Source organism: Alosa alosa, chromosome 5, assembly GCF_017589495.1.
Source record: "Alosa alosa isolate M-15738 ecotype Scorff River chromosome 5, AALO_Geno_1.1, whole genome shotgun sequence".
Taxonomy (NCBI): domain Eukaryota; kingdom Metazoa; phylum Chordata; class Actinopteri; order Clupeiformes; family Clupeidae; genus Alosa; species Alosa alosa.
Genome location: NC_063193.1, coordinates 7,420,338 through 7,447,151, shown reverse-complemented (window position 1 = coordinate 7,447,151; position 26,814 = coordinate 7,420,338). Strand labels below are relative to the sequence as shown.

Below are 26,814 nucleotides of genomic sequence, written 5' to 3'. Positions count from 1 at the left end.
ACAGCGATTGAACATGATCAACCCTTTTCAAGTCCAGACACTTTAACTTTCTCTATTGGATCGAGGTCTTGGGCACTCAAGAACATTCATCTGGTTGCCTTTAAACCATTTCTGAGTAGCCTTCACGCCTCAGGTCATTGTCTTGCTGGAAAATAAATCCTCCCAAATTGTAGTCTTCTTGCAGACTGAATCAGATTGTCCTCCAGAATTTCCATATATTTTGCGGCAGTCATTTCAGTCTTTACCTTTACAAGCCTTCCAGGGCCTGCTGCTACCACAATCACGCTTCACAGTAGGGTTGGTGTGTTTGCAGTTATGTGCATTGTTTGGTGTCCGTTAAACATTGCATCTAGTCTGATAGCATGAAAAGTTACATTTTGGTCTAATCAGACCAAAGAACCTTCCTTTTGACTTTGGAGTCTCCCACATGTTTTTGGGCAAACTTTAGTCGAGAGCTTTGCCTTTCTCTTATGAAGCTTTGACTGTGAAGAACCCTGGCAAAAGTTGTTGTAAGCAGTCTCTCCCATCTCAGCTGCTGAGGCTTTTAACTCTTTCAGAGTTACCATAGGTGTCTTGGTGGCCTCCCTCAACAGTCTTCTTACGGTCACTCAGTTTGTGGGGCAGTCTGCTTTAAGCCTTAAAGGAATGTTGGAAAATGAAGGTTCTAAAGAATATCTGAGTTCATTGAATTCAACATAGAATTTTAGAACCGTCAATTGTTGCAGAATTGAATTTTATGTTAGAATGTTTAAAAACCCACACCTTTAAGGGCTAAGCAGATTTACACATGCCACATTGCTTCCATTTCTTAATAATGGATTTCACTGAACTCCAGGGGAATTCTTTTTTTGTATCCGTCCAAACTTACTTTTCAATAACCTTTTCTCAGAGTTACTACAAGTGTTCTTTTGTCTAATTGTAGCCAGGAATACTGATTAACCAGTTACTGGACCTAGCCTAGGTGTCCTTAAACTGCAATCACTTGAACCACTGTTGAATTATGTTAGTCACTTTAAAGGGGATATTTATGCAACCACTTATTTTACATAAGATTAATTGACATTACTTGCAGAAATCTATTTTCACTTGAATATGAAAGAGGGTCTTCTTGTCAAAAAAATCTTGTCCATTTAAATAAAAGCAATAAAATGGAAAATATCCTGGGGGGAGGGGGTACTTTTTATAGGCACTGTAACAAGCTTTTGAGGGACTAAAGTAGACATATGTGGTCTGTGAGGGCTAGGTAATCAGTCTATGATCACATCAACTGCTGTGCTGCAATTGGGAAAAATGTGTTGGTCCAAACAGATTGTATGCTGATGATTAAGCAATAAGCAACAAACCTAACAAGAGCACCGATGACCTTATAAAAACTGCCAGCTGCTGATTCAGGAGACTACAGAGGAACATTAGAGACCAATTACCCGTCATTTTGTCTTGTTGCTGCTAATGGGGACCACTCACCAGGCGATCAATAAGACAATCAAAATGTATTACGGTTTTGCAGACATACAAGACGACAACACCAGTGGGAAGAGATTGTCACTGTACATGCTTATAAATATAAAACAATTTATTACCAAAACACACCTTGCAAAAATGTCCATTATTCATTTTAGAGATCCTCATAATAAAAGTGTTTTCATGTTTTAACTTCAAATGCTTTTCAATGCTTCCCTCGGTCATGCATTATGTACAATTTCTCCATGTTGTGATATTTACAGCCTGCGGAACAATAACATCTGCAGGACACCGACGTGCACACCCAGACATCCATCACCATCAGTTTCTATTAATAGGGATTTTGTCACATTAGGCCAACTGGGGGCTCATGAGAAGCAGCCAGTCGATGGTCTCCTGCAGGAAGCCCATCTTGTAATAACCCGCAATGTTCCGGAACACTCTTATCTGCTCGGACAAGCTCTAGATGGGGAGGAAGCAAAGGAATCAACAAGACAGCCAAAGAATGTGGGAGATTTTTGATGATAAAATGGTAGACGTCTTAAGTGTTAGATGTTAGACGCACTTAAGACGTTGGATACGTTTTAAGTTCTAGATGTTTGATGCATTATGCCACTGACCTTGGTTGTGAAAGTCAGGTTGAAATCGCCAGCACAGCGACAGTACAGAGGCATGTTGGCCTCCTTCACTCCTTTGCATTTAGCACACTCCTGATAAAAAGACAGAGGTTGAGAGAGTGATCATTGGGAATTGGACACTGTGGTTATAAGTAGAGACAGCAGTGTGCGGAGATCATATTGGGCATCGTCTGTGTGAGTCTCTTACCAGGTCCTGCAGGGTGAAGCTCATCAGTTTCTTCTGTAGGGCCTCCACCAGCTCCATCTCTATGGAGTCCGTCTCGTACTGGGCCTGGCAGTTGGAGCAGAACCACTGTGGCAGAACAGTGCCATCCTACAGAGTGGAAATTAGATTTTTAGATACAGTAGGATTAGTTAGATAGATTTTTAGATACAGTAGGATTAGTTAGATAGATTTTTTCCCTTTATGGTATGGAAACGATCGATAACACTCCCAAAGACACTCCAGACTGCCTTTTTACCATGAAAGAACTCCATAAACAACTGCAACAACATTTAAAAGTCCTCAAATACAAATACCTGCTCATAAAAATATGACTAATATGATTAAACAGATGCAGTTTCTGTATTGCTGCCCTTCCCATTAAATAGTGTTCAAATTCATCATGCTGTTTGCATGTCGCTCTTCCAAAGCTCACCAACTTTCACTGTTCTGAAATTGGTGGCTACTGAGATGGGCTTTCTCTGAAATGGTAATATTTTCCAGATACCATTTTCCAGAGGTTTGGGGACTCCTTGTGGCAAACATATGCATTTGGCTGCATATGTTACAGGTTTGTGACCGTGAACTAATGTCACCTGTGTTATAAAAACACCCCCCCACACACACAAAATTCATTTTGTTTCTATGTAGGTATATTTTCTGCTTGGCCTTCAAAGACTGTCCCACCTTTCAGTTATTCCTGGTGGTAGTTTTCTGTACCTTGAACAGAGTAAAGGGCAAAACACACAATATACTGACCTGTGCCATGGAAGGGTCCTTGCACAGGTCAAGGTCACGGCAGAAGTTGCAGTGGTGGCAGATGACCTCTGGCAGGACGTACGAGTGGCATGGGTCACGGAACTGGGCGTCGTCTGAGAACTCGCCCACGTCCACCAGCCTCAGCAGGTCTCGCTTCAGCTTGTTCACCTGGTTCACGATGTTGCCATCCAACGACAGCACCTGAGAGGACAATGCACTTCAGTATAACCGAGAGCCACGCCCACAGAAACATCATACTCTTAGAGCATCTATCACCTGAGCACCAGATATAAGATGCTTACTCTTTATGCTTAAAAACAGCATCTTCACTCCTGTTTTAGACATATTTAAAGGGGAAATCCTGCCATTTTTCACATAGATCTCTGTTACTCAAGGTACAGCTCTACACACCATGTTCATGCCACCCAGAGTGTAGCATTGTAGCTGCCTGGCTGCTTGTGGATTTGCAACTTTAGTCCCATCCTAAAATTCCTACGGCATTACTGTAAAAAAGGGGCTGGATCTCTTCAGAGGTGCATCCTCAGAGGATGTACTTACTTTTACTTCCTCATTTTGGCCGACTCTTTTATCCAAAGCGACTTGACATGGACATGTCAATTCTTACAAGGGCTGGTTTCCCCAGAGCAACTCAAGGTTAAGTGCCTGACCCAAGGGCATAACTATGGCAACCAGGAATTGTACCCTCAACTTTTCAGGCTACTGCTTGCTAGCCCAGCTCCTTAGCTGCTATGCTACCACTGTCCCCATTATAGGTGTATGACGTACATGTATGCATGCAGTATGTTTACATGTCAGGTGCTCACCTGGCAGACGTATTTGATGAACTCCAGAGCAGGGTTGTTGAGGGGCAGGTGGGAGCCGGGCAGGGCGGGGAACATCTCGGAGGGCAGGGTCATGTTGCGCGTGCCCATCACCTTCTTCTGGATCTTCTGGGTGATGGTGAAGAAGTTCTGGGTCAGCTCGCCTGAGACATACTCTTGAGAGAAGCTGATCATGCCTGTGGGGGAGTTCAGAGAGAGGGATTATTACAGGCTTAATTAACACCAACTTTCACCATTACGCGCTGACTTGCTATATCAATACATACATCATACATACATACATACATACACTAACACTTCCTATATCAATTCATACATACATCAGTTATAGAAATATCAAATTGTACTGTTCACCAACAAATAAAAAGAAAATACTTGTTAAGTTTTATGCTGTGTCTAAATCTAGGTGCTCTGATCAAATTAAAAGTGTGTATGAGTATGAACCATATGTAAAGTATTGGTGAATGATGAGGACCCTGACTGACCAGGTAGGGAGTTGCTGTCCCCTGCTGCCTGCTGAGAGGCCTGGCTTCCGCCCCGCCTCTTGATGGGCGTGGCTCCTGGAGCGTTGCGCCGTAGCTCCTCCCTCATGCTGTGATAGACAGCTGCAATATAGGCTACAGAGAACAAATCACAAATCAGTGTAAGGCCAAATTGTTTATTACATATCAGGGATAGAGAAACCTACACAAAAAATGACAAATGAACAAAAACTGAAAAGTTAACTGAACCAACCAACCGTAAATGTTGTTACTTAAAAAACTATTTCATGGTCATTTACAAGATCAATTACATTTTTTACAAGGTCAAGCTCACTAAATTCTTTACGTATTCTAAAATGCACAGTTACGAATAACGGACACTTGGATTGGCTAAATGAAAGATCAAAGCCAAAGATGAGAAGAGCGTGAAATGAAATTCTTGTCAACAGCAGTGAGAGTTGAGACATTACCCGAGATGATCATCAGGTAGTACTTCTGACAGGACGCCGTTTGGGGGAGATACTGCATGATGTTCCAGTTGCTCTCAATCAGGTCTTCAACATCCTCTTCACCATCACCCACCTCTTCTTCGTCCTCATCCTCATCCTCACTGCCTTCCTCCTCTGACCCCTCGCCCTTTTCCTTTTTCTTCTTACCACCATCATTCTGCAAAGACACACACACGCGCACGCACACGCACACGCACACGCACACACACACACACACACACACACACACACACACACACGCACACACACACACGCACGTTTGGATGGTAGTTCACATAACACCACTGAGGTGCAAGTATCTATCTATCTATCTATCTCTATCTCTATCTATCTAATAGACTACACAGTCCTATGTTTGCTTGTGTAGATGCAACATTTGGAGTGTGAATATCTACCTCTCCACAGAGGATGCTGGAGGGCAGCTTGCCCTTCACCCCTCCGTGATTGGCTGGGTCCATCCACAGCAGGAACTCCCAGCAGCGTGAGAAGGTGAGCGAGAGGGAGTGGAAGATCTCCCGGGAGTGGATGCTGACGTTTCAGACGGGCCAGAGAAACAGAGCAACACATTTAACTCCTAACATCTTTACCTCTTTTTACACCACAAAGATCTAGAAATGGGCTGTTGGGACTTCAGACCTGTTAGTGATGTACTCAACATAAGCGATTGCGTCGTCAATGCGTCGTTTTTTGGTGCAGAGGATGATTCGATTGAAGTTCCCATAGACGACAGAGGAGCCAAGCCGTTTAAACTCAGCAACCAATCTACAGAAGAACAGTGCCAGTTACAGTTTCTTACAAACCCATCCTGGAGATAAATTCACACAGGCACACTAACAGCACGATAGATACCTTCATAGTGCTTTTTACCAGTATTAGTCATCACTGCATTTTAGCAAATGTTACGTCACCTTCTTCCATGAACTTTCCAGGAGAGTGGACAGGATGGGACAGCATGAAAATGAATTGTGTTATAAGTTGGGAAGGTTCTGGATTAGACTGTGTGTGCACTCACTGCAAGAAGATCTTCTTCATCATGTTGTTCAGGGTGCGGTGCAGGGCTGGGTCGTAGAGCAGAGAGCTGGGTGATCGCAGCCAGCGGTAGAAGTGCATCACCTGGTTATCGGCGTAGACGTTGTGGTACTGTGTGATCTCGCGCACCCAGCCAACAACCATGCTCTTCAGGATCCTGTCAATGTTTGGCAGACACCAAAGAGAGACAGACCGTAGCCCATTTAGAGGGCCCAATATGAAACGATCACTGCAAAAGTAACAATATAAATGAATGAGAATGAGAGAATGAGCTCATGGGGGCAACCTGAATGTGTTGGAGCAGAGCGCCGTCTCGTCGTAGCTGGCCACAGCGGTGGCGGCCTGGTTGCCCGTCATCATCTCCTCCAGGGAGGCGTGCTGGATGACGTCAAAGCTGACGCCCATGCTGGCGCCGCCCTCCATGTCGTTGACGTGTTGGGACTGCAGAATGGTGTTGACCGCCAGACTCTGGATGTCTAGCTCCACACACACTGTTGGAGATCATGGGCAATTCGAAGTTAGCTTAGAATTAGGAGTGTAAGAGCTTTCCCACTCAGTGGCCAAACAAATACAAGTGCTCTGACAGGGAGGATATGTGTCCCAATTACAATTGATGCCGATTCAGTCATTTCAACTTTCATTTTTTACAAACATTTTAATTCTTCGATTTCAGCTAAACAAGAAAAGATGTCCACAGACCCTTTCTACAAAAACACAAGTGGAACCATATAACCAAAGAAGCTATTAAGTGGCTATTTGAATATCTAAGACACTAGCTCTGCCTACAGCCTGCCTCTAAATGAAAAGGGCCGCATGTAGTGTATGAAACAGCATGTACTGGATCAGAATAAACAGTAGCCCTGTGGGTCACCTGTGGAGTAGCAGCCCTGGCTGTTGATCTCCACCGAAGCGCGGTCATCGCTCTCCATCACCAGCCTGCTGTCGTCCGCCTCCTTGCCCCCCAGGTCGGGCCTGGCAGTGGGTGAGAGCCACAGCAGGTGGTTGTGCTTGCGCAGGTGGCGCGCCAGGAACAGGTCCGAGCCGAAGATGGACACGTCCTGAGGCAGGTTACCTACAGGCAGGTGGTAGTACCTGGAGAAGGGAGAATAAGACACAGGTAAGTTGGTGGGAAGCATACAGATAAACAAATGTGCTTTAATTGAGAAGTTGCAACTTGCCTTTTCATGATATTTGCAAGTTGCCTTTAAGAACTTTGTGATATTTACTGTGAAGCTGTCACTGTGTTCAGAATTAGGGAGCAGGCACTAGACCTGCTCTGATTGCACATAAACAACCATTTCTCATTCCAGAAGTACATCACGATCATTCTGTAAGTATTTTGGGCGGTGGTAGCCTAGTGGTTAAGGACCTGGGCTAGCATGCAGTAGCCAGAAAAGTTGTGGGTTCAATTCCCAGCTTCCTTGAACAAGACACTCTGGGCACAATGGCTCTTATAATGTAATTGACATATGTAAGTCGCTTTGCATAAAAGCGTCTGCTAAATGAATAAATGTATATGTATTTCCCAAACGACTGCCCTACATCTGGTTGGCTACAAAACTGCATGGCTGAAAGTGAAAGTGAAAGTGAAAGAGGCATGACACAAAGCCAGCATAAAGTTAGGACGAGGGCGGAGGGGGTGCCCACCTGGCCATGTCGAAGGCCTGCGAGAGGCAGCTGTCCAGGTTGAGGTAGTGTCGGACCATGCGGCGGGCACCGTGGCGCTGCCAGTCCAGCACGCTGTAGTTGATCTCGTCGACCACGTGCACCGGCACCACCGGAAACTCCTCCAGCACCGCCATGCCTGCCGCCAGACGCCGCAGCTCCCAGTTGGACTGCACCGCGATCAGAGTGGGGCCACGGCGCTCCTCCTACACACACACGAACACACACACACACACACACACACACACACACACGCAGACAGTGTTCCAGCATCCAAAAATGAATCTTTTATTTTTATCCCACTCTCTATGCTTTTATATCAATAGTCAGGTCCGATAGGAATAATATCTATGTACATCATATGTTGTATATACAGTATATTAGGAAAAGCATAAGAGTGATGGTGGGTACCTTGTAGTTGAGGAGGATGCGCTGCACAGCTCTGTAGATGGCCTTGGCGTCGTTCTCGGCCCGCACCTCAAACTGGTGCTTCTCGGGGGGCAGCAGGTCCTCGCTGGTCTTCTCCAGCAGAGCTGTGCGCTCTGCCCCGTACAGGGTGCTCAGGTTGGGCATCTGGTTACTGCGCACCTGCAGCAGACGAGCCGAGGAGTGGACACAGACAGAGATGAGTAAAAGACAGATATCCTATCAGGAAATGCATCTTCAGGGGTGCAGACTCTCTGCAATGCATGTAAACGCAAACTTTCCGTGCCAAATAGAGAAGAAAAACTGGACCTCCAGAAAAAAATGGTAGGAATTCAAAATGCATAAAGGTGCTCCCACCAAGCACATCATATTACCACACCAAATCACTGAAGAAATCTCCAACCTTCAAGACGTTAAAGTAGGATTAAGCTGCTGTTGTTGAGATATAAAGAAACAAACTTATCTAATAAAAAGAAACCTTCTTTTCAACTTATTGTTGTCAACTACATAACATTCAGTACACCCTGTAAAGACACTTTTGAGACAGGACGTTTGAGACACTTGTTTTGCGTGGCTTTGTGAGGCTCAGGGAGAGAGAGAGCAGAAGAGAGATGTCCCCTCACCGTGTCGAGCACAAACACGCTGGCCTTGCGCTGAGACGGAATAAAGAGGCCAAACAGCGCCTTGTGTCCTCGGCTGTGGTGATACAGGTAGATGTGACGCACACTGCCTAGAGGAGCACACATCAGCAGAGAGGCCATTTCAGCAAATACATCTAGTACTTTACAATACTCCTTTACATTTAGCACTTTACAATACTCCTTTACAGCTAGTTTGCAGCTAGTACTTTACAATACTCCTTGCAAAATAATCCACAGAGGAAAAACACTTCAGAACAACAACAAAAAGCATGTAAGCAAGATAAAAGTAATAACAAACTTGGAAGTATTTCACATCGAACAGTCAAGAAAGCAATTTCACAAAATGTGCTAACAATACAATACGACTGTGTGCAATCCCTTACCAGGTTCCAGGTAGCTGAACTGAGCCAGTGATCTCATCTCCAGGTGCTCAAGGTCAAAAGTGTCAGCCTCTCGGCCGGCAAGGTCACGCACGGCCTGCTTGTTGACCATGCACATACAGCCCAGCTGCACCAGCGCTCGGAACAGCAGAGGAACCTGAGGAACGGAAACGGTCAGACTAAAGCAAAACCAACTGTCCACATTTAAATGCTTTTATTTGGATTCGAAAGGCAGGCAAGGAAAACAAGATCCAAATACTGTGGGAAGAGTCACTGACAAGGTGACAGGTCTACATGGCTCACATACTGTCCACAATTACCACATGACAGATTAAACAACGCATGTAAAGCTGGTATTATTTTAACATTACAATGTCTAGCGCAGGGGTGTCCAACCATATTTCCTCTGTGAGCTACTTTGACTAAATGAACGTGGCCGAGAGCTACCAATGTATATACTGTATATTTATAGGAGTAGCAGCATGTCTTCAGATAGCTGATTTCCACCCAAAAGCAGCAGACTGAACTTTAAGGCAATTTACCTTCTCCGTTTGTAGACTGCTGTGGAAAATGGCATTGCATCTTTTACCGACTGATAGGCTTGCACCGCAGATCACACACACACACAAAAACACAAGCGCCACACACACACACACACACACACACACACACACACGCTGCCTACCTACACCATCTGCTGGAGACCACTGGTTTAGAGCCTGTCTACAAGTTTACAAATGACTAGCCCAGCTGAGGTTCCAGTGTGCCCACCGGTCCATGTAGCTGTATAATCTGAACCGACGTGCCTCTCTCTACTCATCTGCACAACAGTACAGAGCACTGTACCTGAGTCTCATACACTCCCTCGATGTCAGGAGCGGAGAGGTCGGCGTTGATCTCGTTGATGTGCTCTTGGTACATGTCCTCAGGGACCGTGTACTGGTAGAGGTAGTACACCACATTGGAGCGGGGGAGAATTCGGTTCACCTGCAAAACGGCAGTTCAGAAACAGTTCACGAACATTCACTTATTTTTTATTTTCACAATGGATACAACATCTTTTGCTTATCCATACACAGAGGCTACATTTATTTATTCCAGCTTTAAGGGAAGGCAAACCTTTCTGTATGTGGGTCCCTCGTCTTGCTTTTGGATCTTCTGGTTGACATAGAAGACTCTGGGGATGGTGAGCTTCATGCAGTGGAGGTCACTGCCTATCACTGCCCACAGCTTAAACAGGCCTGGGTGACTGGTCTCTGCAATCTAAAAGGAGAGAAAACACAGATGTTTACATAATTGTAAAACAGTTCTCCAATGTTTTTTCAGTTAGCCTTTTAAAATGATTTCAGATTAGTAAACAGAATATGCCTTTGGACCATTGGATGAATGGTTGCTGATAATGGGCAATGTAGATATTGTATTAAAGATCATCCATTTCTTTCTACAACAATTGAGAACCTTTTGCAATTATGTAAGCACATATTGTAATCTGAAAACTGCTGCCCTGATTTAAAAAACAATTTAACTGATATTCTGTCTATAATGGAATGGAAATTTCTAAGTGACCCCAAACTTTTGACTGGTTGTGTGTGTGTGTGTGTGTGTGTGTGTGTGTGTGTGTGTGTGTGTGTATGTATGCATGACTGCTCTGTCTGACCTGTATGATCTGCCAGGGCATGTCCAGCATGCTGCGGGCCGTCTTGCGCAGGAAGTTGCCCAGCGCGGTGGTGGGGCCGTCGCGGATCACGCCGCCCCCTGCAGGCAGGGCCTCGCCGTCCGCCCGGCGCCGCTTCTTACGCCGCTCCTTCCTCTGGCGCAGCTGCAGCTCCCACTTCTTCTTATGGTAGCGCAGCCACACCAGCAGCTCCTCCTGAATCATCCCACACACACACACACACACACACACACGCGCACGCGCGCACACACACGCACACACGCACACACGCACACACGCACACACGCACACACACACACACACACGATCAAGCAACCAGCATTCTGCCACAATTTTACACTATTCTCAATGGTAGAATAGACTGACAGACAACTTCACACTAACATCAATGTGATGAGTGTATTACATTAAAGGCATACTGTAACAACTTTCTTAAGCGTTTTCCTATCAGAACTTCAAGAATCTGTAATCTTAAAAGGGAAACTCTGATCTAAAAACAACACAGGGCCTATTTGTGGATGAAAGCAAGTATAAACTTTCACTAGGGACCAAAATGGCATTGATTTCAGTAAGGCTGGAATATGTATTTAGACAAGAGTTTCCCAAAGTAACAAAAGCAATCCACAACAAAGGCAAACACTCTAATACCGGTATACTGATATACATCTTATCTGCATGCTACATACACACGAGATGGCCCAGGGTGCTGGGAAGCAGCCTGTTCACCACATGGGTGTCCCCCTCACCTTTGATGGTCCCTTGGGGGGCGGCGGGCCGAGGATCTCCCTCCAGGACTGCGTGAGCTCCAGCTCCTGGGATTCGGCCTGGCTCTCCTCCCCCTGGGACACACGCTTGCGCTTGGTGCTGATGAGGATGGCCGGCTGCAGCGGCCGCGGGGGCTTCCCAAAGTCCTCAATGTCCGCGGCCTCCCCGGCCTCCAGCGTCTGGGCCACCTGAGATAGCACAGGGTGGGGGAGGGAGTGGTCAGGGCCTCATAACAAACAGATGTATGCTCTAGAGCAGTGGTATGCTCAAGAGCAGCTTTTTGTCTGGCGACCCCCCACAAAACATGGGCCAAGTCTCGCGACCTCCTTCTCTCTAATCGGCGGAATTTGGTTTTCAAATGTTGTGAGATGGGCATTGTAAGCAAAGGCAGAAAATGTCTTCTCTTATAGGTAGGCTGTGTAAACACCAAAGGAATTAGGTCAATGGCAGCCTTTGCAAATCATATGTGACCCCTCTAAAACTTTTGGCGACCCCTCTAGAGCAGTGGTTCTTAACTGGTGGGTTGGGACCCAAAAGTGGATCACGGAACGATTCTGGGTGGGTCGCGGAGCTTGTGGTAAAAAAAAAAAGACGAGATCGCCCATTTCAAATAGACTTAATTGAGACAAAATGGTGCAGAAACCCCAGTGTGCCATGTTCACAATTGCTGGAAACTTGAGAAAATGCCTCATAACAAAGAACACCTGTCAACCTGACAAACCTGTCAAGTACTGTCCTTCACAAATGTAATGCCAAACATCAGCATGTTCCAAACAAGTAGGCATACAGGCATTTCGCTCACCGCATCTGTTGGCTTGATCCATAGACTGCTCTATATACTGTATACAGTCTATGGCTTGATCAGTAAAAAGATATATGGGTCGTGACTTAATGAACACGGGAAATTGTGGGTCCCAAAGCCAGACCAGTTAAGAACCACTTCTCTAGAGCAATAAATAAATAAATAAAAATGATTGTGCATTTGTGTGACACAAATGAGATAAGCACTGATTGGGTACCTGTCTCTTTCCCTCGCTGGTGAAGAGCTCGCTGATCTTCTTCTGCTTGAAGATGTCGTTCTTCTCCAGCAGCTTCTTGTGCAGCCAGTCGGGGTGGCGCACCCTGGGCACCGGATTCTTCACCTGCTGCAGCGCCGCCGGGATGGTGATGATCTTCTGGATGGCACTGCCCAGACGCTCAATGTAGTAGTTCCAGTCAAGGATCTGCGAGCGATTAGGAGACGCAAGGGGAAGGTTACAAAGGCACGGTTGTTCTGTGGGTATTAATGCAAAGACATCCTTTCAAAAAAGTGTATGTATGTAGTTAAAAGCACATACCTTCCATAAAGCTATATATCTGAACTGATTGCTACAGGATATATATACATATACTGTACATATACAATGTTCCAACTTTACTTATACTAGTTTGTTAACATAATCACATTTTTGTCTTGTAGCTTTGCAGACAGCCTAGACTAGTAACTTGTGGAAGATATGCCATAACTCACTGTTCTGATGTCCAGTTCGTGAAGACTGGGCATCTTCAGCCATTTGCGCAGGAAATGCTTTTTGACTGAAGGTTCTGCCTGGAAGATAGCCAAAGGTATGGCCCTGCAGGAAAAGACAGAAGAAAGAATTGCAGAACAGTTCGTAGTCTGAAAAAAAAAAAAAAAAAAAGACTATCTAAGGGGGCGATCAGACAGGACACGCTTTGCCGCTTATAAATCGCGAGGCGCACTATGTTTACATAAAAACGCGAGGTACAGCAGGCAAAAAGAACGTGAAGTGGTCTGGGTGAATTAGCAGTGCGCAAACCGCTTGCTGCCAATACGAAACAATAAAAAAAAAAAAAAAGCGGTAAAAACCACGTCCTGTCTGATCGCCCCCTAAGGAACTCAGTTTCTGTAATGTTTCAAAGAAGATTAAACAGGGAGGCTACACCGGGCACGTAACTGAAGCGTTCCGTTTGGGTTTTGTCTGCTGCAACAATTAGCTTCCACTGTAATCAATGGAACTGGCTACACCATACGTGATGGTGGCACGTTTTAGACCTTTAGCCTTCTAAAACTATTTTTATGCCCTGCAAACGGAGCGCTTCAGCTGCGCACCCAGTGTAGCCTTGGTGTAATTATTTAATTAATCATAATGCGTGTGTGTTTTCAGTTCGTTGTTGGAATAATCCAGTCTGTTAACCAGAGGTTCCATCTACCTCTCAGTGACGGGCGAGCCTTCGGGTTTGCGTGAGATAACGTAGCGGCAACTCAGCCCCGCGTCCTTCACCATTTGGTCCCCCAGAAACTCCGCCAGGCGCTTGGCCGTGCTGATGGAGGTGGACTTCTGCTCGCCGTAGTCCTCCAGCTTACGAGACATGGAGCGGTTCTCAGCGATCAGCTCGAACAACTCAGTGTCCGGCATGTTGGCAGCCTACAGGAGGGCAGGGGTAAGGACCACAGGGGCATACTGAATGAGGAACTAACATGATTCATCACTGCATCTATCTAGGACAAGGAAGACTACAATCATGTATTAATGAGAGAACAGCATATTAAGAATTGTGGAGACATTATGAATAATATCAGTGTTTCCCATACATTGACTTATTTGTGACGGCCCACCACAATATCAACACTGACCACCACACAATGATTTTTACTGGTTCTACTAAATTGTGCTTAAATCTGGTTAGCATCATAACCACACTGCGCTAATGTGTGAAAAACTGTTGCATTCAAGTTAATTCTGCAAACCTACAACTACAAATAGAATTTAATTCTGTGGGAAACACTGAATATTATGATAATTCACCACCAAACACCATATGATAGTAAAGCGTAGAAAACGCACCTTGCTGTAGAGAACGTCCAGCCAGTAGTCGGCCACTTTGGCCACTGAGGCGTAGACCTCCTCCAGCGTGGTGCCCTTGAGGAAGGCCTCGAACACAGAGGACTGGAAGATCTTGATGAGCTGCAGCTCTCCCCTACGCTTCACCTCAAAGCCCTTCAGCTCAGCCAGAGAGCCGTCCTCATTAAACACAGCGTACCTGTGGAGGAGAGATGCAGGTGATGCAGCATGAGCTGTTAAAGGCACGATTTCATGGCAAGCATCTCTGATTCCCTAAAGCAGTAGGGAGCTTAACACCCCGTTATCCTGGAATACAGGGAGACGTCAGCTCAAGGAGGAACTCTACTGAAAGAACATGTAAGGTGTGCCAAGTTTATTTGCCAAGAAGTTTATAACTTTGTCACTTGAGTTTATCTGATGAGAAATGGATCACTTCACATTTTAAGAGATCCCTCTACACAAACAGACACAGTGACAGGTAGTAACATGAATCCCTATCATAATAAACTGTAGGACCTATATATAGTCACCTTATAGTCACCTAATAGTTACCTATTGGTTTTACTTCTTTTAGCCTGGGGGGTGTAATGCACTGGGTGTTGGTCATGTGGGTTAACACGCGTATATGAACAGTGCTTGAAGGTTAATTGCAGAAGGTGCGGATGTCGGGGAGATACGGTTATTACCGTAGCCGTTGCCAACAATATGCCGCCATCACACTACAGCACGCACTTACAGCAATACAGCACTATTTAATATCACCACCAGCACCGGGTTTGTTTTATGTCAAGACTAAAATACGCAATAAATGGGAACACCATCTAACCAGAGTTACTGTATGGACAGCCATTGATAATAACACTTTGCCATCCATGCGGAGGCTCATGGGATAGCCTGTATATAAACACTAAATTAATTTTGTTTGTTTCTTCAGTATTACCTCTTCTTCAGTTTCTTGCCCTCTTCTTTGGAGGCGGGCAGTATCATGGCCAGGTAAGGCCCGTCCACCTCAAAGAAGATGCTGTTCTCAGCGCGCGTCTCGTAGGTCAGGTTGGCCGGATCCACCAGCTCCTGGTACTGGTGATTGGTAAAGCCCTCCTATATTAAACAAAACAAAACAAAACAAAACAAAAACAATCATTACAAAAACATTAACACCTGTAATACTAATAAAACTCAAAACAAAAGTCAAACCAAAACATTATCGATGATATAGGTCAGGTTACCTTAACCATGATGTTAAGCATGGCTCCCGGGTAGGAGATGGTGACTTTGGGCTTCTTCTCATGGGTTGATTTGATGACAAAGTTCTCAGGAAAAGAGTTGGGTAGAACACACCAAATTCCATCCGTGTCCAACTCCAAAGGCCTCCTGCAGAACCAAGCAGAACGGAGTGTCAAGATGTCAAGACAACAATGAGCGGGAAACGGGCCGTAAAGTAAGTATTTTAGGACCACTGAGCATCCTGAGCATGGTGCTCTTGAGCCACATTGGACCAACATCTTACCCAATTTGTTCAATGAGCTCCCTGGCTTGGGTGATGATGTTGGCCCCAGTATAGCACACAATTCCTGCCATTTCCATGGAGTACCAGCGAGCTCTAGAGAGCACAGAGGACCAAGTCATGAGATTCTATTGGTTACAGACACGCATGAAACTGAGGCCGTGTTATAATTCACAGCATGTGAATGTATATGTATGTGTGTGTGTATGTATATATATATATATATATATATATATATATATATATATATATATATATATATATATATATATATATATATATATATATATATATATATATATATATATATATATATACACACATATATATATATATATATATATATATATATATATATATATATATATATATATATATATATATATATATATATATATATATATATATATATATATATATATATATATATATATATATATATATATATATATATATATATATATATATATCTGTGTCTGTAGATGTGCATGTGTATATATGTGTGTGTGTGTGTGTGTGTGTGTGTTCATTCATTCATACCCTTTCCTCATGACATAGCCATAGAAGGAGTTGAGGATGCACTTGTGGGCCAGCTGCAGAGACTCGTACAGGATCTCCATGTTCTTACAGCGCTTCACCTCGGCGGCATCGCCTGCGTCCTGAGCCTGAGACAGCTTCTTCTTCCACACCTAGAAAGAGAGTCATGAGAGACAAGTGACAGCTTAACATCTGATGAGGATGACTGAGCTACAATGTTCCCCATCAATACCATTAATTATCTTGTATGACAATGCAGAGAAGACAAAAACAATTTGAGAATAACTTGTTAAGTGTTTAACAACTTAGATCTTAAGAGTATATCTGTTTTGAAAGCAGTATGGTGTCTGCAAGGATGAGAGCAAAGACCTGATAGTCTTACGCATGAAAAGGCTTCACGGTCAACCCAGATGTGCTGTAATAAAGGCTACCTTGTGTAAGCCCTTGAACTCATAACGGCGATCTCTGAAGGCTCGGACAGTGTCCACATAGAAAGAGTTCTCCCTCTGGCAGATTGTGGTGACTCTTGCCTCCAGCTTTGTGACATGCACCTTCTTATAAGCCTTCCTACAGTAATCTAGAGACAAACCGCAGACAAGGACAAATCAATCATGCACACGTGCATCTAGAACATTTATTTACAATCACGTTTCGAATCAAAACAATCTCCATCTATTCAACTCCAACTGCCTGACTTGATCACCTTCCACATGTGAGCAATAATAGAAGCAAAGATGACATGAGGAGGGGACATACGCCATGTATTATTAACACTAATAGCAGCGCTTAATCACTTAATCAGCCTTGGATGTACCACGGAGTTGGAACAGTGGAGAAGAGTACAAAGGAAGTGTGAGATGCGCTACTCACCGGCAAGACGTTTCTTCTCGTGACGAGCCTGTTCCTCTCGGTCGAGCTGGTGGAAGGCCCGCGGGCGGCCGTTGGGGAAGAAAGGAGGAAACTTCTCGGACTCCAGCTGCTGCTGGATGCGATGAAACTCACTGCGACTCGCTGGCACTGAACAAGACAAGCAAAAACGTAGGAGCTGATTTTTTCCCCCAGCTGAAACACCAAGAAAGGACTATGTTCACAAGTTTACTAGCAATAGAATCAGAATGTTGGGGTAACCCGACCATACGAGCATTCATGTAAATATCTCACTAAATGCTGGAAGAAATTAATAACTTAAGCTCTCTACACCTAAGTAGTTGGTGAAAGGAAAACTTGTTACAGAAACTGTCTAGTAAGGTCTGATAAGACCCACATTTGCACATCCCAGGTCATGAATAAGAAGGTTAGGGCTCCTTCGTATTTGGTGGACTGCTAAGCAATTTGAGATGGTCAAATAATGTACTTTGAAAAATCTCAAATCTGAAAACAGATTCACGTAGACAAGCGTTTCTCAAACTATGGAAAAGACTTGCTAATTTGGTGTCGCCAACCATAGAGGCATACAGTTAAGCGGTGGTATGAGCGTTCATTCAATGAATGCGTGTACGTGTCTGCGCGAGAGAAACTGAAACCCCTCGATGTTGGTATCAAAGCTCCGCGTCAACCTGTTGGAAGGCTATTTAATTATGTAACATTTAATAGAATATTGTGGATTCTTGCAACTTTCATAAAAACAGAGCAGAGACAATATAATAGTCTGTCTAGCATTAAGTATTGTATAGACAATTTTGTTTATTAGCATAATTAGTCAATTTTGTTAATTAGCATAATTAGTCTTCCTGTTAAAGATCTCCAGATCAGTGATTTACGCCTATCTGCTCCGCCATTTACCATACACAATAGCTGGTATTGTGTTTCCTGAATCCTTACTGTACATTCATGCCTTCGAATGAAATTTCATTAAAAAGCATGTCAATATTTTATTTATTCCATTTGCCTACCATGTATGATGCTTGCATGAGGGAAAAATCCCAAAACAATGGCACCCGTATAATTGCTGTTGTTTTGAGAACTAATTCTCATAAATTATCATTTATTTTAGTAATTATATTTTACATTAGTAAAGCAGTCCTCTGATGTGCATGTTTTCACAAACTTTTTGTGAACAATGTTAGCACTTTAAATGTATAATGATATAGCATAACAATAATAATTGTGTTCATGTTCATTGGGTTTGTGTAGGTGGGCCCTATGACCCCAAAGTCTGCCATGACTGGGCCTCAGGTCAGTTTGAGAAAGGCTGACGTAGACCTTCAGTTTCTCATCTAACAAAATATTTACCTGTACGTCATAAACACATTGAACGCATAATCATCAAAACCTGATCTGTTGCACTTAATACATTGTTTTGCACATGTAATCATCACTCAATGACACCCATGCAAGTCTTCAGTCCCTACAGAGCATTGCTGCCTTTACACAATCACACCAACCATCGGATAAGGCAGCAGTCCTAAATCATTAAACCCTTTAGGAGATCTCAATAATTCAAAACTCATTTTCCAGTGGTTATTAACATGGGTCTGGGTCTGGGTCTGCCTGGACATAAATCACTCACTGATCTCCCCTCTCCAGTGCCAGGTCATCCTCCTCTGGCAGTTAGCCCCTGGTTTGTTAAAGTCACAGGCAGCACAGATGGCCTCATCCACCATGGCAGAGGGCTGATGGAGAGGAGGAGTAAGGAGAAAAGAAACAAGAGACAAACAAATACACACACACACACTGATCTTAACTCAGTGATATTAACACACACTCATATTAACACACACACTCACTCATATTAACACACACTCATATTAACTCAGACACCATCGCAGAAAAGCAAAGTTCTCAAGCCACATTAAAAACTTTCATATGATGATTTGTGCTTTTTCTAATTTGTTTATGACTGCAAAGTTTAGGACTGTGGTGCTAACCTGCAGGCGATTTGTCAGGATGATGTTGGGGTACATAGCCCCCACGTCAAGATGGTAGATGAGAGGACATTCAATCCTGTTGGGCACCTCCTTCAGTGAGATCAGCTTCTTTTTGATCTCATCACACACCTGTAGAAGCCAGGGGATTAATATCTTCTTCACTGTTAAAGTAATGCACCAGTAATGTACGAATAACATCCACTACTACATTGCTTTTAGTCCTTTAAAGACCATATTGCATGTTATAACCAGCAGCAATGTGTATGACTGTTACTGTGGCCATAAATGGAATAAAAATAATGGTCACAGTTTAAATATCAGTGATTAGAGGATCAGAGCAGAAGATCAAGTCAACTATGAGGTGATCAAGGTAGCATGTGTGACCTCATTGAAGTTAGTGACTTGTTCCAGCGGAATATTCTCCTCTTCCTCAATGGCATGACGCATAGTTCTCTCAACCCTCTGAAGGAGGAAGTCAAATGCTGCAGGGTTCTGTCCATTTGAAAAAAAAACAAAAACAATAAAAACCAAAAGAAAGCAACAAAGATAAAAATTAGACAAACATTGTAAAATGAACTACATTAAAAACACATATATGACCACAGCATGAAATCATGTAGGAAAATCTTGCAAAAACTATGTGGGCCGTACCATTTTGAAGCGGCAGGGAATGTCACTGCGGAAGACCCCGGACTCCAGGGCCTCCACGTGGCCGCCCACATAGGTCTCAGAGTCCATCACGTGACCATCACTGGTCAACTTGTTAAACACCTGCTCCTGCTTGTTGGGGAAGACTATGTTGGCATGGAAGGCCTGGACCATCAGTAGAGCCTCACACAACGTGCCAGAGCCTTTACGTAAAACCTGTAAACACACACACACAGTCAAGACAGTCAATGATTGTGTGAATTACACCCTCTTGATTCAAAAGACAAATGGAACTCACCCAGACATGCTAATGGACACTCAACACTGATGCATTCTCCCCATATGGGTTATATCAATTAAATTACTCACTGGTGTTTAAAAAAATGCTGTCTGTGGCACTTAACTGGATTATGCTCTCTCTGTGTGTGTGTGTGTGTGTGTGTGTGTGTGTGTGTGTGTGTGTGTGTGTGTGTGTGTGTGTGTGTGTGTGTGTGTGGGGGGGGCTTCAGTTAAGGGAGTGCTTAGCCAGGCAGTGTGTCCTGGTTACCTCGTCCGGCTCCATTGGAATGATGGTGCATAAAGCGAAGATGAAGGGATGGACGTACTTCATGTAGAGGTAATATGTGGCCACGGCGTCGGACACAGAGTAAGTGGCCAGGGTCTGTGGGAAGAAGGATTTACTTCATTTTAGAACTCATGTGGTTTCCAGTCTTTGTAGTGTTAAATTATAAATAAATAAATCAAATCAACCAACCAACCGACCAACCAACGTAAATATCAGTCCATGTAAATATCAGTCAGTGTAAACTGCATTAAAGCAACACCAAAGAACTTTCCCTCTGTCGCACGCACGCTATTTGTTTATCCAGCACCGGCTTTGCAAATGTCCACAGACAAGGTAGAATATTTTGCATGACTTATAAAAGTACGATGTATTGCGACATCAGATGCAAGTCAAATTTGTAGTTTCTAATTAGGTCTCATTCCATCGAACTACAGATCCGCTACCCGATCTGGCAAACATAGTGGCCCTCTATCGGCTATAACCGCACTAAGCGAATGCAGAATTGCCGATCACCCTGTTACGAGTTGATGAACCACTGAAACAATTTTGGAAACATTATTTTAAGATATAAAAAACTCTTTGGTGTTGCTTTAAGCTTATTAAAACTTCAAAATACCTCAGAGTATAACAGGGTCGAAGCAGACCTTGTACTGCACTGTTACAGAATTTGCCAGGATACGCTCACAGCTTGTCTTTCCAGAAAACGTTTTAATCATACGTAACATTATTATGATAATGGAAATTCAGGTTTTGCTTCTTGTGTATGTTTTGCAGCAAGCGCTCTCATTGTGTGATTTTGTGAGGGCGTGGTCAGCACACCTGTGGCTCCTCCGTGGCCATGCGACACATCTCCTCTGGGTCCAGCTCCACCGGGTCGTAGCTCAGCTTGGCCTTTGCCGCTGCCTTCAGGTTGTGACTCCCCACTGGCAGGTAGCTGTCTCTCTTCACCCACCTGAGAAGAGCGCAGAGGGATCGTTTACACTTCAGAATGTGTGAATCTCATGTTCAAGACTGACTGGCTTCTGATATGGGGAAAAACAAATCTTTGCATGGATTACTTAAACCAAAAAGCCTTTATGTGTGCTACCATAGATATGAACACAAAAATACAAAAATGCATTCCATTAAGTTCCCATTAAAGGTTGTATCAGCGATAGCGGGGTAACGTCACTTCTGTTGATGTTCAAACAAAACAGAGAGCTAGCTCGCTACTCCCTCCCCCTCCCTCCAGTGCAATTGAAACACTCCTAAACGCGCATCTCATCGGTTATTGGTTGAAACACTTTATTTTGCTTTTGAGTGGTTGCCAAGCCTAGGCTGCCTACAGAGACGCATTTTTTTGACGACCTGCTTATGGGGTAGGCAGCTAGCGGATCGTTAGGAAAGATTAGATGAATGTGATCATTTACTGTATATTTGGGCCTTTTTTGGGCCTGCAATCGCTGATACAACCTTTACACTTATCTAGTGAATCATCCATAGCACAGACTGATATTTTCTGTAGCATGTGCTACATGTAGCACTGTACAGCCCTGCATTGAGGGATCCAAAGATGACAAATGGCTTATATGTGGGATCGCTCACCTGAGACAGTCCATGTGAATGGCCTGACTGGACTTGTACTCCCCCTGGCTGTCCTTCTGAAAGCCAATCTCCTTGTGCATGCTCAAGCCATGCTGCGCCGCCCGTGTCTCCACAAAGGGCCTGAAAGGATTCAGAGGCAAAAATCAGAAATGAACATTATAGAAAAGAGAGAAAAAAACATCAAAACAATGTACAAAACAAGGTGGGCATGTCCGGCTCACCAGTCAAAGAAGTCCCCATTGTATGTGACAAAGATGTTGGGCTGCGTCTCGTGGACGTGTTCAAACCACCTCTGGATAAGCGCAGCCTGAAACAAAGATCAGCTGCTTTTAGACCAAAACTCAAAGACAGCTTTTAGTCAGCGTTTACCTCAAAGAGCCGCACAGGTCCAAAAGGTACACCTCAACAACTTACCTCATCTGGCTCATTGAACACTGTAAACGGTCCCTCGTACTCTGGTTTGGGGGTAAACTCAAAATCCTCAATGTCCTCAGAGACAATTTCTCTGTTTGTAATGAGAAAGCCCTAAAAAGTGAGAGGACATGGTTAACAGTGAAATCATTAAAGAGAACTCCAGCTAGAGTCTAGCTACAGTGGTACACTCCGGAGGCATCTTTAAAATCATGCTCCCAGAATGTAGCACTGCAGCTACCTGGCTTCTCTAGCTGTTGGCTGTTTTGTACTGACAGTACTCGGTGACCTCGAGAAACAACAATCTATGTGAAAAATCACATCAGTCAGCATCATGTCACATCCAACATAAGCATGTAAAAACAATGCGCTAACCTGTCCATCAATCATATATGAGATCATCATGATTTGGTCCGACTCTGCATCAGGGAACTTGAGGGGCAGCTTGGTCGTCTCTATATCAAAAGCCAGCACAACTGGATCCTGCATAAAACAACTCAATGTGTGAATTCACAGCAGTGCAAAACTTCTAACTGGATAAAATGGGAAATGTCAAAAAGTGTTGACTACAACTCAGTTTTATGTTTGCAGTTATGTTTGCGAATGACACCAACTTAAGCCAACAGGGGGAAAGAGCGGGTAATTATTCCTACTCACCGGTCGCTCCACAAGGTCATCCCTTCGTACAATCTCAGGAGGATAGGCACTGCCACGATATCGGACGTTGTACCAGTGAGCCTTGGGACAAAAACAGAAATGGCAATTAGAGGGCATCAGTAATATAACACATGATTACAACTCACTTTGCAGTAAATGTACTGAAGTCTTTACCACATGGATTTGCAGGTCAATGGACAAGCGGACATGGTAGGGCACGTCATATTCTCTCATGTCCACTATGTTATCCAACTGATCTGCCATCTTCTTGGACGGTCCGTCCTCATCCCCTGCTGTGACATTTCCTCCAACCAATGCACTGACAATCAAAAGAAACATACCAATATTACTTTTCCCAGATACATAACTGGCAAATTACAGACCATCAAAAGAAAAGCTCCTCTAAACTTCCAAACGTATATGGACAAAAGCATAGAAAGAAGTAAGCAGAATGTTTAACTGTCCATGGCCAAAGATTTAAGCTGTCAGTTTCTGTCTTCAGTGAATGATGTCTATTGAGCCTTCAAACCGCTTAAGTCACTAGTAGCTAAAACAGCATTCCTGGGACCGTATTCACAAAGCCTTTTATCTTACCACTAGGAGTACTCCTAAATCGCACTAAAAGATTTTAGCTAGGAGTTTTCTCTTAAAAGTTATTCACAAAGCATTTCAGACCTACTCTTAGTAAGGAAAAATGACAACTCCTAAACTAAGAGTGAGTCTTCGTTGCTATGGATGACGTCATTACTCATGCACGAGCTTGACTGAAGTGGCCACCCTGATTGGCTGATGATTGTAACGCAGGAATGATTCCAAACACCTCCCTTACGATGATGAGTGACAGGTGACAGGTCTGAGAATGTGTGCGCTACACAAGTAGGCCTAGTGCGAAGGACGGAAGATGATGAATAACTGAATAAAAAGGCCTAGCCTAAATGAATAAAGAGTAAGGGAAAACAAATAGCCTATTAGCCTAATGAAACATAGGCCTACGGATTGATGCAGTACCTTTGCAACATTATTAAATTAATCTGTCACCATAGGCTATGCCTAGGTTTGCAAAGAGGAGACCATTTTAATTTGATTAACAATGAAACGTTACATTTAATTTACATATTAACAATGAGTAGTTTTGGTTGTTGTTGGTGGGGTTATTGCATCCCTTTTATGAATGCAAAATTGTTCCCTCGCGATTGGAAGCTCCTGTTGCCGCGATAGGCTTAATGCATTTCAAAACATCATAGCGTGAAATGCCACAAAAAGCTGTTTGTGAATAGGTCTTAGTGAGTTAGGAGTCCTCTCGACTTCTTTTAAGCTGTCCCAGACTTAAGTGCTACTTTTACAGTAGGTCTAAAATTCTTCGTGAATTACTTTTAGTGAAAAAAATTAGGAGTCCTAAAGTTAGGAGTGACACGCCCATTATTTTTAGGAGTTGCTCCTAAATTCGCCACTTAGGAGCTACTTTTAGCCTTAAAATTCTTTGTGAATACGGCCCCTGAACAGTGGTATGAAAAAGTATTAACTGTAGCCTACCTGGACAGCATGCTTGTATAGGTCTCATTGGACTTCTCTCTTTCTCGGTTCTTACGAACAGCTGGGGCAATCTCTCGTTTGACCTTGATCAGATCGTCTACTGTGTTGAAGGACAGCTTGACATAATTTCTTTTAAGTCCAACCAGATGGTTTGCCTACAAAGTGCAACAAACAAAATCAAAGAGATCTTATTACTGCATGTGAAGTGGTACTACAGGACATGGACAATGAGTATTAATGAGAAGCCTGTTAATTACAAGGCATTCATATATATGAAATAAAGAAATAGTTATATATGTTATAGTTACAGGAAAACAATGGGAAGAGATTGTCAAACTATTAAAACAGTTTTGAAACAGAAATGCATATTGTGCAACATTATCAGAATTTTACACCCTTTTACCCTAATAACTCCCAATACGCCGATGAGTACCATGACAACTATGAGTGCTATGACTACTATGAGTACTAATACTGTGACTATCTTACCAGGTCCAGGTCTTCTTTGGGGCAGACTTCCAGCTTAGCCACTTTCCCCTGAAACTTCTTTGACAGGAATGAAATGACCTCTCGCTCACAATTCTGCAACAAAAATCACAAACCTATCATCATACCAGTTCAGGGTGATGCACTGACAAATTATTTTGTTGATTTCCAGACATACCTTTCTGGTAGCAACATAGAAGTATGGCTTAAATGGAAGTGCCACCTGCAAGGAGGAGTAATGTTTGGTTATATGATGCTTATATCAAAACAGGATTTGTGTTTTAATATCTTCCAGGATACTCACTAAGCACGGACTTAACATCAATAGACTCACCTTAAACCTTCTTCCATCGTCCTGGATGAAGTAATAGTCCACAGCACTTATCAGCCTTTTGTCATCATCCAGTATTTCTGTCTATATGATCACAGACAACCCCATGAACATCAGAGGTCAATACACTGAGCCCTTTCATAATGCTTATTTGTAGTAGGCCTACGGTATATATCCAGCACAAGGACATCATAAATGATTACATAGAGGAAACATCGGGCTGCGCATGAAATGAGCACATACATACCGGGTGCATATTCATCAACCAGCCCGTTTTCTCCCCGGGATCTTTCATCCTTTCGAAGCCGAAGCGTGCATCCATCTCATCAGTGAACTGACTGCGCTCCAGCCGCTTGGCCGCTGACTGCCCGGACATGTCATCCCTTGGAGACACAAGGAACAATGTACGATTACAAATGGTTCATGGTCATTATTACAACAAAAATATCAACAAAGGGTAACATTATCAGCAGTAACTGGCAAGGGAACTTACTGTTGGTTTTCCTGGTCCCCTCCTCCTCCTCTGTCAGCTTTGAATCTTCCACTGTTTTGTAGAACCATCTTGGAGAAACGTAGGCGAAGTCGACTCCTAGATAAGTACTATTATAATTCTATCTATCCGACAGAACAATTACTATCTAAATTGGTAGGTAACGTAGGGAAGATAACGTGAGGTAGATATCACACTTTTGACAGTAACGTTAAAGTTAAATAGCTAAGCTAGCTCCAAGTTACCTGTGGTGGTCAACTTTCTTGCAACAACAGCACAAAAGAAAACCGTTTAAACCTCGTTTCGGTTTTTGCTTTGCGTTGTGGGAACTGTTTTGAATGACTGCTCCCTATTTCCGAAGAACATATTTGGAAAAAGCCCACTGTTTTCTGTGGCTAAATAAAATCCCCAAATGTTATATCCATTTTCAGTTAACTTGTTGTTGACAGTCCTCATGCAAAGAAGTCGGAATTTGGCGCGTTCTCTACAGTTGCCGCGAGAACAGCTGACAACTTCCGCGAGGATAAGTAAACCCCGCCCACATTTCCTTTTTCTGGACGCACAGCAACTTTTGCCAACTCTGATTTCACCTGGTTCATACAGTCACAGTCGGATAGTGGGCCGCCACACAGTATTTTATATATGGCAAAGTTCTAAATCAACTGTACTTTTCCACTATTCAGAGTAGATTTCATTTCATTTTGTGTTTATTGTGTGTTTTTTTGGTAGCCCTTGGGGAGTGGGGGCATGGCAGGGTCTGCAGCTGTCAGTGTCCTTAAATTAGAGGAATGTGAGTGAGTCCTTGAGAATCACAATTTGTGGATATGATAATAAGCGGACTTTACTTATTTGGTTTGAAAATATAACATGCACAATATAATGTG

General features: G+C 43.5%; 1 protein-coding gene across 1 annotated transcript; it reads right to left on the bottom strand.

Moving 5' to 3' along the window:
* Window positions 1-1,558: 1,558 nt before the first annotated feature.
* pole (polymerase (DNA directed), epsilon) lies at window positions 1,559-26,400 on the bottom strand. The gene is made up of 48 exons (XM_048244254.1): window positions 25,934-26,400; window positions 25,688-25,823; window positions 25,444-25,524; window positions 25,288-25,332; window positions 25,113-25,205; window positions 24,624-24,778; window positions 23,265-23,409; window positions 23,091-23,171; window positions 22,809-22,916; window positions 22,437-22,547; window positions 22,244-22,329; window positions 22,023-22,142; window positions 21,258-21,390; window positions 20,421-20,534; window positions 19,877-20,089; window positions 19,610-19,717; window positions 19,226-19,354; window positions 18,868-18,970; window positions 17,229-17,375; window positions 16,790-16,935; window positions 16,362-16,510; window positions 15,825-15,917; window positions 15,544-15,688; window positions 15,258-15,415; window positions 14,321-14,516; window positions 13,686-13,900; window positions 12,985-13,087; window positions 12,494-12,697; window positions 11,456-11,662; window positions 10,692-10,904; window positions 10,154-10,297; window positions 9,881-10,021; window positions 9,038-9,191; window positions 8,637-8,743; window positions 7,999-8,175; window positions 7,570-7,793; window positions 6,794-7,014; window positions 6,209-6,413; window positions 5,906-6,079; window positions 5,530-5,655; window positions 5,289-5,421; window positions 4,855-5,050; window positions 4,388-4,519; window positions 3,885-4,078; window positions 3,061-3,261; window positions 2,287-2,412; window positions 2,082-2,171; window positions 1,559-1,923 (listed from the first exon to the last, which is right to left on the bottom strand). Exons 1-48 carry the CDS (start codon window positions 25,999-26,001, stop codon window positions 1,813-1,815), a joined length of 6,861 nt encoding a protein of 2,286 aa, XP_048100211.1. The 5' UTR covers window positions 26,002-26,400; the 3' UTR covers window positions 1,559-1,812.
* Window positions 26,401-26,814: the final 414 nt, after the last annotated feature.